The following is a 15,959-nucleotide window of genomic DNA, read 5'->3' on the forward strand; positions in this document are numbered from 1 at the left end:
GATGCTTTCATTTCTTTTGGGTGCATACCGAGGAGTGGAATTGTTAGGTCATATGGTAATTTTAACTTTTTGATGAACCACCAAACTGTTTCCCATAACAGCTGCACTATTTTGCACTCCTAATAGCAATGCACAGGTTCCTATTTCTCCATATTTTCACCAACACTTTTTATTTTTCATTTTTTAAAATTGTAGCCATCATGGTGGCCGTGAAGTGGAATCTCATTGTAGTTTTGAATTGCATTGACTAGTGCAATGCTCTTGAACTTTCTTCTTTATCTGTCTTTTTTCTTTTGGAATCAGGAAACATTTCCAATTTTAGTCTTACAGTTATTTTTTTTTTATTTATTAGTTTAACATTTTTAAAAATTTAAATTCGATTTGTCAACATATAGTATAACACCCAGTGCTCATCCCATCAAGTGCCCTCTTCATTGCCCATCCCCTAGTTACCCCATCCTCCCACCCACCTCCCCTTCTGCAATCCTTTGTTTGTTTCCCAGAGTTAGGAGTCTCTCATGGTTTGTCTTCTTCTCTAATTTTTCCTACTCATTTCCATTCCTTTCCCTTATAATTCCTTTCACTATTTCTTGTATTTCCCGTATGAGTGAAACCATATGATGATTACTCAGCCATTAGAAGAGACAAATACCCACTCTTGGCTTCGATGTGGATGGAACTGGAGGGTATTATCCTGAGTGAGATAAGTCAATCAGAGAAGGACAATCATCATATGGTTTTATTCTTACAGTTATTAACCAAAATTACAAAAGTAGATTTATAAAGTCACACATCAGTGAAGGAAGTGAAATGTATGATATCTTGAAAAATTGCAAAGAAATACACCCTGAGTGAAAAGTCTACAGTTAAACTGTGGTTGCACAATAAGCTATATTTATTACTGCATTTTCTCAGTAAGCTCTTCCTTATGTTTGTTAGACTGATTCACTCTCCTGTACATCAGTTGAGTTTTCTTACTCTTCCTTAACTCAGTTTTGATAATTTGTGTATTTCTAAGAATGTTTCCATTTCACCTGGATAATCTAATTTGCTGGCATCCCACTGTTCCTAGCATTTTTTCTTAATCTTTTTAATTTCTAGAAGGTTGATAGAAATGTCTCCACTTTTACTTTTCAGTTATTTTTGCCTTTGCTCTCTTCTTAAAAAAAGTCAGTAAAGCTAAAGATTTGTCAACTTTGTGGATTATTTTCAAGAAACAACTTTTGGTTTCACCAATTCTATTGTTTTTCAATTCTTTATTTTGTTGATCTCTGCTTAGTCTTTATCTTTTATTCTTTCTATTGGCTTTGGGTTTAGTCTGTTCTTTTTCTTCAAGGTGTTTAGTTAAATTGTTGATTTGACATTTCTTCTAAATGGAGGTGTTTTCAACTATAAATTTCCCTTTGGTACTGCTTTTGGTGCATCCCCTAAGTTTTGGTATGTTGTGTTCTTCTTTTCATTTGTCTCTGAGGACTTTCTAATTTCTCTTGTGATTTCTTCTCTGAGTCATTTATTCTTTTAAGAATGTGTTGTTTTATTTCTGTTCATCTTCAAGGTTTCCAGTTTTTCTTTTGTTATTGATTTCTAGCTTCATTCCATTCTTGTTGGAGAAGGTAGTTTTTTTTTTTTTTATCATTTTGATCCTTTTAACAGATGGTCTAACATGTGCTCTATCCTGGAGAATGTTCCTTGTGCAATTGGGCAGAAGGAGTATTCTGCTGATGTTGGCTGAACTACCCTATATGTCTGTTAGGTTTACTTAGTTTGAAGTGTTGTTCAAGTCCATTTCCTTACTGATCTTCTGTCTAGATGTTCTATCCATTATTAAGAGTGGGGTATTGAGTTCCCTAACTACTCTATTACTTTTATTGCCACTAATTTTGCCCTTAAATTTTGTCATTTTTTCATATATGTGTGTGAAGGGGTTCTTTTGTTTGGTACATGTATGTTTATAATTTTGATGAATTGACACTTTTATCAATATGTAATACCCTTCCTCATATTTGGTACTAATTTTGACTTAGCATCTATTTTATCTGTCACTCTAACTCTCTTCTGGTTATTATTTACATGGAATATCTTATTTCATCTTTTTCACTTTCCACCTATTTGTTTCTTTAAGTCTGAAGTCAGTCTCTTATAAGCAGCTTATAGTTGGATTATATTTTTTATCCGTTCCACAAGTCTGTCTTTTAATTGGTAAGTCTAAACCACTTATTTTTATTTATTTTTTAAAAGACTGTATTTATTTTAGAGAGAGAGAGTGGGAGGAAGAGTATAGGGGGAGAGGGGCAAGCAAACTCTATGCTGAGCACAGAGCCTGACTTGGGGCTCAAGATCAGGAATCAAGATCATGACATGAGCCAAAATCAAGAGTAGGAAGCTCACCAACTGAGCCACCCAGAAACCCCTAAACCATTGATTTTAAAGTACTGAGGATGAAATATGTACTTCTCCCATTTTGCTATTTGTTTTCTATATATCTTACATCGTTTTGTTCCTCAATTCTTCCAATGCTACAGCCTTTTGTGTTTGATTTTTCCCAGTATATCATTTTGATTACTTTGGTATTTTTGTATCTTTTCAGTTATTTGCTTTTATAATGTGTATGTTAGTATGACTTGTAGTGTCTCATAGGTTTCTTAGTTATGTTCATTTCTCTTTATTCTTTTTTCTTTCTGCTCCTCAGACTGGGAAACCAGCTACTCTAGTTTGCTGATTCTTCAAGTTTACTGATTCTTTCATCTGCCTGCTTTTAAATTGTTCTAGTGAATTTTTCATTTTTAACTATTTTGCTTTTCAGTTTCAGAATTTCTACTTGGTTTCTTTTTATAATTTCTATTACTTTATTCCTGTCTTCTATCTGCTTATAAGTCATTCTTCTGATTTCCTTTACTCCCCCTACCATGGTTTCTCTCAGCTCTCTGAGCATATTTAACATAGCTCCATTTAAAGTATTTTTCCAATAAGTCCAGAAGTACAATGCCTGAGTTTGTTCAGGTACAGTTTTAATCAAGGTGTGTGTGTGTCTGTTTGGTAAATGCACTGTACTTTACTTTGTAAGCTTGGTAAGTTTTGCTGAGAACTAGACATTTTGAATACTGTAGTGTGATAACTCTGAAAATCAGATTCTTCTCTGAACTTTCCCCAAGAATTGCTGTTGTTGCTTGTTGAGGACTGCAGCTGTATATTTATTTACTTTTCCAAAGATTATATTTCTTGTCATGCATGGTCACCAAAGTCTCCTGTTCCATTATTTCTGTAGTTAGCCAGATGACTTGACAGAGATTTCCCTGAATGCCAGTCTCTTTCTTCATCGAGTACTTTCCTGGATACTGCAGGTATTCTACTAGACCCCAGAATTCTGAAATGGTTGCTTCTGATAGTTCTTGCCAGCTCAATAGTTACATAAGTGAAAGGACCTATTCCTGGAACTTCCTACTCTGCCATCTTCTGTGAAGTCTAGGTTGTTTTGCTTTAGCTGCTATCTTGAATACAATTATAAAATATATTAGTGCCCTTTACTGATTCCATCAATAAACCATACAATGGATAAAATTTACCTTTCTTTAACTTTTAACTGTATTACAGTACTTTTATAATGATCTTTTATTGAACATTGGGATAAATATTGAAAGTTGATCTTTCAAGTGGATTTACACAGCCTCAAAGGTATAATATGGAAGTTCCCTCTTTGTTTTATGTAATTCTTAAGACAAATATCATTTATACTTTTTAAGTCATTTCTTCCCTCCAAATTGTTAAAATCACAGGCAGAAAAGAAAGGTATTTGCTTGTCAAAGAGTCAGAAGTAGAACATTAGCCTTCCAACATCATGTGAATCTATCTTCCAGCAAAAGTGGCTAATTAGGACACATGGAAATTGGTCATTTAAAGAATAGCTATATTTCTACTCTCTTTTTGTAAGCAGATACTAACACTAATTGAACTAAACTTGTTTTTATTCTCCCCAAAACAATTACTCTGTAAAACCAAGTAGTTCTTATGAAAAAAAGAAAAGAAAGAAAAAAGAAGCAATGCCCAAGGTCCTCAGAGTTTTAAAATTCAATTATGACATCTTGTATGGCTACCTTGGATTTCCTCTTACTTATTTTGATGCCTTTTTTTCTATGTCACAATTTGAATTTGAATTTAGGCAGCATTCTTGAAAGCTTCCTGAATTGAAAATTAGACTTTAAAAAGTTCTAAACCCTCCATCAAAATAATGGAGTGAATTCAAAATAGCAACTAACATCTTGTGACTCAGCAATAGAGCACAGTCTTTCAGGCAGTTCTTAAATTAAAAACAAAACAAAACAAAATTCTGATGTGTAAATTTTACTTTATTTAATTTTCCTCCCATCTCTTTTCTCTTCTATCCTTTTGGATTATCAGACTTATCTGATGGTCTATTTTCAAAGAGAGCTCAGAGAATATCGTCTTATGCTGATAAACAGTTTCCTCATTATAGAATGGAACACAACTAGAAATTTATTAGTTCTTGCTCCCAGTTTATCCATATTTGGAAGAAAAAATAAGATCCCTTTGTCCTGCTATTGTGAGGTGATGACATATACATATGAGAATTAAGTTTAAAAACTTAATAAATAGAATGATCTTAGCAAATATTGTTCCCAGCCAATTTGACTGTGTCTTGTGAGTTCTGACAGAATCCTCCACTCATCCTTCTGGGAAATTACAATCTAATTTGAACACATATGACTAGAGAAATATCCTATAAAAATAGAGCAAAGTAGCATATAAAATCCTATTATGGGACCAAGGTCCAAGTGGCAGTGAGTTGTAGGTTTGAGACTAAAACATAGATCTCTTGACTCCAAGCCAAGGTTTCTTAGAATAAAGCTAAGCTCGAGGTAAATATATCTGATTCAAAGGGGTGTTCAGATAGAGGTCCTTATAGAAAGAAAAGAAAAAGATGGTGTTGATGTCTATAAAAAAAAGAAGCAAGAGGGATGCCTGGTGGCTCAGTGGTTGAGCATCTGTCTTTGGCTCAGAGCATGATCCTGGGTCTTGGGATTGAGTCCCACATCTCCCTCTATGTCTCTGCCTCTCTCTGTGCTTCTTATGAATAAAATAAAATCTTTTTTTTTTAAAGAAGCAAGATGGAGGATCCCTGGGTGGTGCAGTGGTTTGGCGCCTGCCTTTGGCCCAGGGCGCGATCCTGGAGACCCGGGATCGAATCCCACGTCGGGCTCCCGGTGCATGGAGCCTGCTTCTCCCTCTGCCTATGTCTCTGCCTCTCTCTCTCTCTCTCTGTGACTATCATAAATAAATAAAAATTTACAAAAAAAAATTTAAGAAGCAAGATGTTAGGACAGACTTCTCAGATCTTAGAATAAAAGAAAATAAATTTATTTCAGGTAAATAGGTAAACATGCTGAGAAAGAATGCTGAAGATCATGCAGTTAGCAGGGGAAAAAATCACAGGCCTCATCTTTGTAGGCAGCTTTAGAGTTAGGGTCTGGATATAATATAGAACACAGAGTTGGAGGCAGACAAATGTAAATTCAAATCCAACGTCTTCTTATTAGTTAAGGGCAAGCCAATTCATCTGTAAAAGCATCTAGTTTCCCATTCTTTACAATGGTGATGATTAACAAAAAATATAAACAAAACTCCTTATAGAGTCTTGAGCAATGAACTAAGGTAAGTATAGATAGTTTCCAGCAGAATGCATGGTATGGTATAGCTACCAAATAAGTGTTAATGACTGGTGTTGTTCCATAGACTTTAATTATTTGTGGTCAAGAGCATGGGACTTTGGAATCAGACAGTGTATCAGTTGAATGCTTATGGTAGACAAGTAATGGAAAATTCAATTTCTAAACAATAAGGAAACTTATTAGCTTACTCTGTGTGAGTCTAAGGTCAAGATTATGCTTCAAGATTATTTGATAGTACATTTCAATAATGTTGTCCACTCTTCCATTCAGACTGTTGCTTCATCATATACTGGTTTCCTGGATGTTTATAGGATCACTACAGTAGCATTCATATCTGGTAGGTGAGACAGAATGCTCCAAATCATCAAAATTCCTCCTGTGGAGTGTGAAAGGTCCAAATTAGATAATTTCTTCTCATAGAATAACTGTGGCAAAAGAAAAGTCAGACTCTAATTTGGTTAGACTTGATTCCTTTTCTTTTTTTAAATTTATTTTAGAGAGAGAGAGAAAGTGATAGAGCACGAGCAAGGTGAGGGGTAGAGAGAGAAGCAGACTCCCCGCTGAACAGGGAGCCTAATCCTGGGCTCAATCCTAGGACTCTGGGATCATGACCTGAGCCGAAGGCTGACTCTTAACCTACTGAGCCACCCAGGCACCACTAAACCTTGATTCCTGAACCAATCAGCAGCAAAGAGGATGGGATTTTCATGATTCTCAGGCCTCACTTTAGGAGCTGAGGTCAAATTTAGGTTTAGGGAATAAGACTCAATGTCCACTGCTGAAAGCTTGGATTCCAACACTCACTTGCTATCTCCTTGGGCAAGTTATGCAACTTTGCTGAAATTAATGAATTCCCTCATCTGCAAAATGGGTAGGAAGCTGAATTGAGATAAATAAAAGTGAAAACAAAAGGTTCTGCAGAGGGCTTGATAGGTAATTAGTACCCAGTGAATTATTATTGTCATTATTGTTATTCACCTATATACTTTCATATTATGTAATAATTCTAAAATTGTCTGCCTTTCTGGGTAAAGTGTGAGTTTTTTGAGCACATAAGCAATACCACTCTCATGTGTTACCTCTAAAGTTTTACATGTGATAAGCGCTCGATATATTTCTTTAACAAATGAGTGAATAAGTGAATATCTGTTGAAAGGATGAATAAATGCCTGAAAACAATAGAAGGTAGATTCCAAAGAAATACAACCAAATAGTGACTGACTGAATGACAGGTCAGGTAGGATATGGGAACAAAATAGGCCAGTCTGAGAAAAACTATATTTGAAAGGAAGAAATACCAGATCTAGAGAGGCCTTTTCCCTGAACACTAGAGAGGTCACAGGAAGTAAGTGAACCAAATACAATTTGAGTTTAGAGTAACTGGCTCAAAACCTCTGTGATGTCTTCAGATACTTTGTTGTATAATTTGATAAATAATAAATGTTTGAATAAAACCCCTATCAATACTTACTGTAACCTAGAGGAGGTAGGTAGAAGAAAGTATAAAAATAATAGGTACAGGATATGTTTCAAGCATTATTCTAAGTATTTTTCTTGCATAAACTCATGTAATCCTCAAAACAAACCTGTGAGGTAAGTACTATTCTTTACATCTCCACTCCTATTTACAGATTGGAAAATCAAGCCCAGAGGGACTGAGAAATTTGCCTAGATCCCAGAGATAGTAAGGAGGAAAATGAGATGTTTACCCATAGGGTCTGACTCAAGAGTCTGTGTTTTTAGCCATTATACTATACTGTGGAATACACTAGAAGAGTGCCTACAAAAACCAGGCTACATCTCTAAACTACTATGTACTCAAGAGTTAAATGCATCACCATCCAAGAGGAGCACTACAGGTGTCCTGTGTCACGGAGAGCTGAAAGCTGTAGCCAACAGTTCATGACATATTTGTCCCCTCTGGCCCTCCACATTGTGCTTTTGTAATCTCCAGTGCATAACACAATGGCTGTGGAGAGTGCCAAGTAAACAACTAATTGTTAAGTGAATGAGTGTGAGGATGAGTGGATTTGGATCGATGCCAGCCTATATATGCTGTGCCCAACTTATTTCCGTGGAGACCAACCTCTTCATGCTTTCCCATTTGATAAATTGTCCTTAAAAACTTGCTGTACCTTTCAAGATGAGACAGTATGCTTCACAACAATACTTGGAATAAAATGAAAGAGATACTTAAAGATAATTCATGCCTCCAAGGACACACTGGGAACTGGAATGAATACAAGGTGTGTGTCCCTTTTCAGAGACTCTTTTAGAATTGTTGCTGAGCTATAGAGAAAATGCACAATAAACTGTCTGAATGAAAGGAAATGCTAGTCCAGAGGCTCTCCAAGGGAGTTAGGAACGAGGCATTATCAAACTACCCTTTGCTCAAGAGCAATCCACAAACAGTAAAACAAAGACCGTCATCTGTAGACATTTTCTGGTCATGGTTTGGCAGATGTGTCTTGGATCAGACTTTAACTTGAAATTCCTGCATTTCCCTTTAGCTGCTTATATGGTTAACATTCAAAGGACTCAGAATTTCTACTCTATAGGAAAGAGCTGTAGTCCCCCAAAAGTTAAGTTTCAAGAACAGTTTATAAACTGCAATTCAGATTTCAGCTGCACAAATAAAGTACAATCTTAAAACATAAGAAAGATGAGTGTTGAGCTTGTTGCACTAAAAATCGCTCTGCCTGTTGTAACTATGTAGTTTCATCTCTTGCCCAGAAAGATCTTTATTAATAAAAATAAAATCAACCTTATTTCCTTATCTCTCTACACTAATCTTTGTCAGCTATGAAGGATATTCCAGAAGATATATTCATGTTTAATAGATACCAGTGGTAGGCAATATATTTATTAATTAAACTTTTAAAAGGAGTTTTAAAATTTGTATGCCCTTACAAGAAATGTCTTTAGCTTGCAGCCTCTGAAGGAACAAAATCAAAACTGCTTGAGCAAGTTTCCTGGCTGGAGGGAAAACTGCAGGCTCTGGACCATAAGGAAGACAGTGGGGAATCATACCAAAAAATAGTTCTTGCAAAAGACCAGGTATGTTGTAGAAGAAAAAATAATCTTTATCTTAAAAGGCTACCTAAATTTATATGAATTGACAATACTGCGGTTCTTTCTAGCTGGGTTGGGAGTTCATATTTAAGTTCAAGATGGCAAATAATATTTGTGTTTGAATTCCCTGATGAATATTCACATACAAAAATTAATTTTGTGATTTTTTAAAAGTTTGTTTGATATGTATCCTTTTGAACCATATTAGCTAAATATTCTACTTAATTAGTAAGTGGCATTAACTATCCAGATGTTTCTTTGTTTTTAAGGTTGAACTCAATCAAGGAATAGTTTATTTCTGTGTAGTAAAAGAAGGGAGCAGAAAATTTGTCATATGCTTTAACCAATTACAAGAGGTTATTAATCTCAGAATCTCTAGGCATTTATATAATTTTTTTTCTCGTTCAACTCAAAAGTGTTTGTATCTGCCTTTGGTATATATATGTTCACACAAAAACATATCCACATATTCTAAAGGCAGTTCTAAAACCATATGATCCTATATATGTATATACAAGGAAGGTTAGCATTCCCTTCAGTACATCAAGCAACCATTATCTTCCAACTAATTTTCTAAATCTTAACATATTTGTGTCCTTTGTTCTTGGGCTCTTCAATAGATTGGAAGAAAAATAGGAGTAGTAGCAAGGATTTCTCAATGACAATTTCAAAAGCATCTAGCCAAGATAGTGCTGCCATTCACAGGTTTTGAGAACTGGTATCTATTTATATCTGGAATACTTTGAATATGTAAAAGGATGAGTTATACTCTTTGTTTCTAAACTTTTCCCTTTTCAGCATATTGAGAAATTACAAGCTGAACTGAAAACTTCCCAGGAGCAACTTACAGCCCATGTGAGTGTTTTTCTCCTTTTTTTAATTCCTTAATTTATATCACAGTTTTCCTGGGAATGAACAGTAATTTTTCAGAAGTTGTTACTATTGTCTTTGTACTGAAACCAAATCACAAGGCGATTTTTTACTCAGTATTTTTACTGTTTCTACAAAGTTGCTTTCCCTCAATAGAATTCTAATTTATACTGATGGTAAAAATTATAAAACCTATGTGTTATGTATAGCCATACAGTTTAATCAGGTACCAACAGGATAAGAGAACAAGAAACTAAGAGTAGAAAGACAAGAAAACCAGGCTCATTTAGTGAATGAGTGGAAGTGGAAAGGTTTGGCATGTCGAATACAGGCCTAGAGCAGTGCTACTTAAACTTCAGGGTATCAAGAATTACTCAGAAAACTTTTAAAAACAAATTGCCTGGAGATTTTGATTTCTGCAAAAGCTAGGGTGCAACCTGAGAATTTGTACTTCTGGATGATGCTAGATTTAGGTGATGCTGATGCTGCCAATTTTGGACATTTCAAGTAGCACTGTAATATATATATATATAATATATATTATATATTATATATATATATATTTTTTCATTCTGCCCTAGTCTTGTGATTTTTAGACAGGTGACCATAAAAGATACAGAACTGCTCATTTATCCTGTAAGTACTCCCGAAAGAGACTCTATGAACTTCCAGGGTATATTTCATTGACACTTAAGCCTATTTTCACTCAGAGAACAACTAATGAACATTTCCTGCCACAAGATCCTTCCTTATGTGTTCACACATATAAGCCAGTTTGTCACCCTGGCTCTCTCCCTTCCCAAGAATCTAAACAATCCTGACACGTTACATGCCTCCTAGAAGACTCACTCACTCACCTTCCTTTCAGTGATTTCCTCTATCCCTACCTTGGGTGCTGGGGGATGACTTCTTGATTAAGAACATTGGCCAGGGATGCCTGGGTTGCTCAGTGATTTGGCACCTGTCTTTGGCCCAGGGCATGATCCTGGAGACCCGAGATTGAGTCCCATGTGGGACTTCCTGCATGGAGCCTGCTTCTCTCTCTGCCTATGTCTCTCACTCTAAAACAAAACAAAACAAAACAAAACAAAAAAACAAAACAAAAAACAAAACAAAACAAAAAAACATTGGCCAGTCATGTTAAACAGCCAATCTGAACAACAACAAAGATTATCTTATCTGAGATCTGAGGGGCTGCAGTCCAGAAGTGCTGCAGAAAAGACTGCAGAATAAATTCTGATCATCATCCCTTTGATATTTGAAATAAACTAATCTGGATAAATCATGGTAACTGATTTTTTTTCCTGGGATAGGGAAAAGCTAATCTGCTGTGGCAGTTAGCAGAGCTTTTAGCTCTGACTTCAGAATCTCTTTTGGCCTTATATGCTCAATTGACCAAGAGTGAAAATGATTAAGGCCTGCATTTGTGACATGGTGACATATTCAGACAGCAGTATATCTAATTAGCTTAGTATTCTATTGCAGATGCCTCCCTCCAGTCTCACCCCAGTCTGTCCTGAGGGTGCCAGATAATGACTATTGTCAGAGGATGTCTCCTCATGCCAGATTGATACCTATAGCCATTTGCCCAGGGTGGGTTTAGCTCAGAATTTTTTAAAGGACTGCTCACTATGGTTCTGATATTAGCTTCCAGCATCTCTTCATGAAAAGCTGATAGAAAACAAAACAAAACAAAACATAGTCACAGATGCCTTCAGGAAATTCTTCTGGTGTCTCTTCCACTGCCTACGTTCTGCAGATTCTACTCCTGTACCACACTGATCCTGGTCCAGGCTTGTCTGAACTGGTATTGCTTTCTTGTATTAGTGTATTGATATCAACAACAGAGATTTCTGCCATGTAACTGCTCAAAGTTCAGGTTTTAATATAGCAGTGTGATCATGAAAGCTTTACTTAACTCATCAAGAAGATTTAAATGAAAATATTAATAATAAGGTTTCTTGAGAATAGATTCTGTATCTACTGTGTTTCATATATTTTGTATTTTAAATCTCAAAACAATCCAAAAAGTGGGCATCATTTTTCAAGTAGGAAAACTGAATATTAGAGATTAGATCTCTTGTCACACGTCAGCTCTGATCCATGCTTTTGCTACCACAATTTGCTACCTCTCCAAATTATATTCTCTACATGCCACTTCAGGCATCAAACGGTGTTTATAGAGGCTCTTTCTGCAAACTTTCTTCTCTTTTCACTCAGAGTGATTCATCAGTTCATAATCCTTCAACTCTCACTTCCATGCAAATAAAAACTCCCTCCGCCCCATCAAAGTCTATCTTAATCATCCCCTAATTACAGCTCCTTAATGGCGTAATGATAATTTCTTAAAATATGGTTTCTTGAAAATAACATTCACAATGATGTTAATTCTGGGGGAAAAAATGGGTGGTGCATTGGAAATGAAGTTAAGTTAGATGGGTTTAGTTACTACAGGATTTATCAGTGGATAATCTATCTCCAAGAAAGGATCATAGTATGTTGTTTTCCAAGGGTGATTGATGAATGCACAGAGGTTTGGAGACTGCTAGCATATTGCATCAAGTTAAAGTACTATGCTTGCTAAATATGGCTTGAATATCTTGCTGACACCATAGGCTCAAATACATATACAAAGGGCATATACAAAGTCAAATTTATCATCTTCTACTCCTACTTCTTAAGTATGCCCCTCTTTTTGGATCCCCACCATTGTGAATAATATCACACTGCTGTTATTTATTATGTACACCCAAACTATCAAACAACTTCTCTCTGCCTCCATTCCACATGTAGTTAGTAGTCAGGCTGTGAGAGTATGTTTCTAAAAGTTATCTCACTTCTGTGTCTTCTATTCCATCATACTGCCATATCCCTAACCCTTTTTGATCATCTTATGTCTTATTGCTACTGGCCCCAAATATTAACATATTCAAGTTTAGACGTTTCCACTGTCCCTGCACAACCCAAATCAAAATGTAGCCCTCTTGCTCTCATATCATCAAGTTCTGTTTGCAGAGGAGAGAGAGAGTAAAACTCACGTGTGAAGATGCGGAGTGGGGGCAGAACTCGAAGGAAGGATGAAACCTACGGGTGTGGCAGAAAAGAGAACAGGGATTGAAAGACCAAGGTGGTGGGAATGGAACTCTGTAGATGAGGAGAGGGTCCTTCTGGACACTGGAAGGCTCCTGGGAGTTCTGAGAATGCTTACTATTAAGAAATAACAGGGCATTAATAAGAGTTGTCAGGCAGGATGTACCTGGATTCCCCTAAGTGTTTGGGAGTCGTGCGTAAAGTTTGGAATTTCTGTTTGAGTCATGCCTCCTAAACGTAACGCTATCGTAGGATGTGACCCTGTGGTAGTCTTCTGGCTTCCCTGCCTCTTCCCTGAAAAAGGTTTCCAAAGGACATCCCTACCCCCTCAACACCCTCGTCTTTCCCTACCCGTTCTCTGCCTCCCACTGACTAAGCTAATAAAACGGCTCTGCTGTCAATCTTTACATGTCCTGTGTCAGTTGATGCCCTGTGAATCTGCTCTCTGTGTTCTCATAGTCCAGACTATTCTTCCTTCTGTTCTTTATCCAAATAATTATTACTCTTCTTGCAAGACTCATAACAGAAATCAATCTCTTCCTTAGCCCTCAGATTACTTTCTCTGGGCTCCTATAACCTCTTGTACATTCATCTGTTTTAGCTCAAAATACTACTTTTGATTGACATGATCTGTTCATATATCTACCCCCTACTAGACTTGAAGGTTCTTGAGGGCAATATCAAGAATGTGTGCCTGTATCTATTACCCCAAGCATAAGGCTAGGCACATTATAGTCACTCAATATATTTGCTACACTAAATTGAATGTTACTCTGATCATGTCATGTCATTTCTCCTGTTCCAAAGCCTAGAGTAAGACAATGGTTGCCCATTACTCCAGACTCTATGGCAAAATAAATGCCATGGTCCATTACCCCTGACCATGGCATTTATTACACTGAAAATGACTCTCTGACCCCTTTTCCTGCCTCCTCTGTATCACACATCTGTGACTCCCAAGGACACCCACACATTCTTGCCCTGGGGGCTATGTTCATGGTTTCCTTATACCTGGAATATCAGTCCTCACCAACGATTTTGATGAAGAATGCCAGATTTTTCCCATTCTTCATCAAGATTGTTCCTTCCAGGAAGTTTCTCCTGACCACCCAAACAGAAGTAATCTCTTTCTTTGGTACTTTCTTTCTTTCTCTCTTTTTTTTGTATATATTTTTTTATTGGAGTTTGATATGCCAACATATAGCATAACACCCAGTGCTCATCCTGTCAAGTGCCCCCCTCAGTGCCCGTCACCTGTCACCCCAACCCCCTGCCCACCTCCGTTTCCATCACCCCTTGTTTGTTTCCCAGAGTTAGGTGTCTCTCATGTTCTGTCACCCTCACTGATATTTCCCACTCATTTTCTCTCCTTTCCCTTTTATTCCCTTTCACTATTTTTTATATTCCCCAAATGAATGAGAGCATATAAAGTTTGTCCTTCTCCGATTGAGTTACTTCACTCAACATAATACCCTCCAGTTCTATCCACATTGAAGCAAATGGGGGGTATTTGTCGTTTCTAATGGCTTAGTAATATACAATTGTATACATAGAACACAGCTTCTTTATCCATTCATCTGTCGATGGACACTGAGGCTCCTTCCATAGTTTGGCTATTGTGGACATTGCTGCTATAAACATCGGGGTGCAGGTGTTCCAGCGTTTCACTGCATTTGTATCCTTGGGGTAAATCCCCAGCAGTGCAATTGCTGGGTCATGGGGCAGTTCTATTTTTAACTCTTTGAGGAACATCCACATGTTTTCCAGTTCACATTCCCACCAACAGGGCAAGAGGGTTCCCATTTCTCCACATCCTCTCCAACATTTGTTGTTTCCTGTCTGGTTAATTTTCACCATTCTCACTGGTGTGAGGTGGTATCTCATTGTGGTTTTGATTTGTATTTCCTTGATGGCAAGTGATGCGGAGCATTTTCTCATGTGCTTATTGGCCATGACTATGTCTTCCTCTGTGAAATTTCTGTTCATGTTTTTTGGTAATTTCATGATTTGATAGTTTGTTTCTTTGCCGTTGAGTTTAATAAGTTCTTTATAGATCTTGGATACTAGCCCTTTATCTGATACGTCATTTGCAAGTATCTTCTCCCATTCTGTAGGTTGTCTTTCAGTTTTGTTGACTGTTTCTTTTGCTGTGCAAGAAGCTTTTTATCTTGATTAAGTCCCAATAGTTCATTTTTGCTTCTGTTTCCCTTGCCTTTATAGATTTATCTTGCAAGAAGTTGCTGTGGCCAAGTTCAAAAAGGGTGTTGCCTGTGTTCTCTAGGATTTTGCTGGATTCTTGTCTCACTTTTAGATCTTTCACCCATTTTGAGTTTCTTTTTGTGTATGGTGTAAGAGAACGGTTCAGTTTCATTCTTCTGCACATAGCTCTCCAATTTTCCCAGCACCATTTATTGAAGAGACTGTCCTTTTTTCACTGGATAGTCTTTCCTGCTTTGTCGAATATTAGTTGCCCATAGAATTGAGGGCCCATTTCTGGGTTCTCTATTCTGTTCCATTGATCTATGTGTCTGTTTTTGTACCAATACCATACTGTCTTGATGATCACAGCTTTGTAGTACAGCTTGAAATCTGGCATTGTGATGCCCCCGGCTCTGGCTTTCTTTTTCAATATTCCCCGGCTATTCGGGGTCTTTTCTGATTCCAAACAAATCTTAAGATGATTTGTTCCAACTCTGTGAAGAAACTCCACAGTATTTTCATAGGGATTGCATTAAATGTGTAAATTGCCCTGGGTAGCATTGAAATTTTTACAATATTAATTCTTTCAATCCATGAGGATGGAATATTTTTCCATCTCTTTGTGTCTTCCTCAATTTCTTTCAGAAGTATCCTATAGTCTTTAGGGTATAGATCCTTTACCTCTTTGGTTGGGTTTATTTCTAGGTATCTTATGCTTTTTGGGTGCAATTGTAAATGGGATTGACTCCTTAATTTCATTTCTTCAGTTTCATTGTTAGTGTATAGAAATGCCACTGATTTCCGGGCATTGATTTTGTATCCTGCCTCACTGCCAAATTGCTGTATGAGTTCTAGCAATCTTGGGGTGGAGTCTTTTGGGTTTTCTGGTACAGTGTCATGTCATCTGCAAAGAGGGAGAGTTTGACTTCTTCTTTGCCAATTTTAATGACTTTTATTTCTTTTTGTTGCCTGATTGCTGAGGCTAGAAGTTCTAGTACTATGTTGAATAGCAGTGGGGAGAGTGGACATCCCTGTCTTGTTCCT

General features: G+C 36.9%; 1 protein-coding gene across 11 annotated transcripts in view; it reads left to right on the plus strand.

Moving 5' to 3' along the window:
• CCDC192 (coiled-coil domain containing 192) overlaps window positions 1–15,959 on the plus strand; it is a 212,417-nt gene that overhangs the window by 49,190 nt on the left and 147,268 nt on the right. For all 11 annotated transcript variants that reach the window (XM_025432676.3, XM_025432680.3, XM_025432677.3 and 8 more), the window contains 2 exons: window positions 8,610–8,741; window positions 9,555–9,611. In XM_025432676.3, coding sequence (XP_025288461.1) covers window positions 8,610–8,741; window positions 9,555–9,611 — 189 coding nt within the window. The remainder of the gene's footprint in view (window positions 1–8,609; window positions 8,742–9,554; window positions 9,612–15,959) is intronic.

Source organism: Canis lupus, chromosome 11 (assembly GCF_003254725.2).
Source record: "Canis lupus dingo isolate Sandy chromosome 11, ASM325472v2, whole genome shotgun sequence".
NCBI lineage: Eukaryota > Metazoa > Chordata > Mammalia > Carnivora > Canidae > Canis > Canis lupus.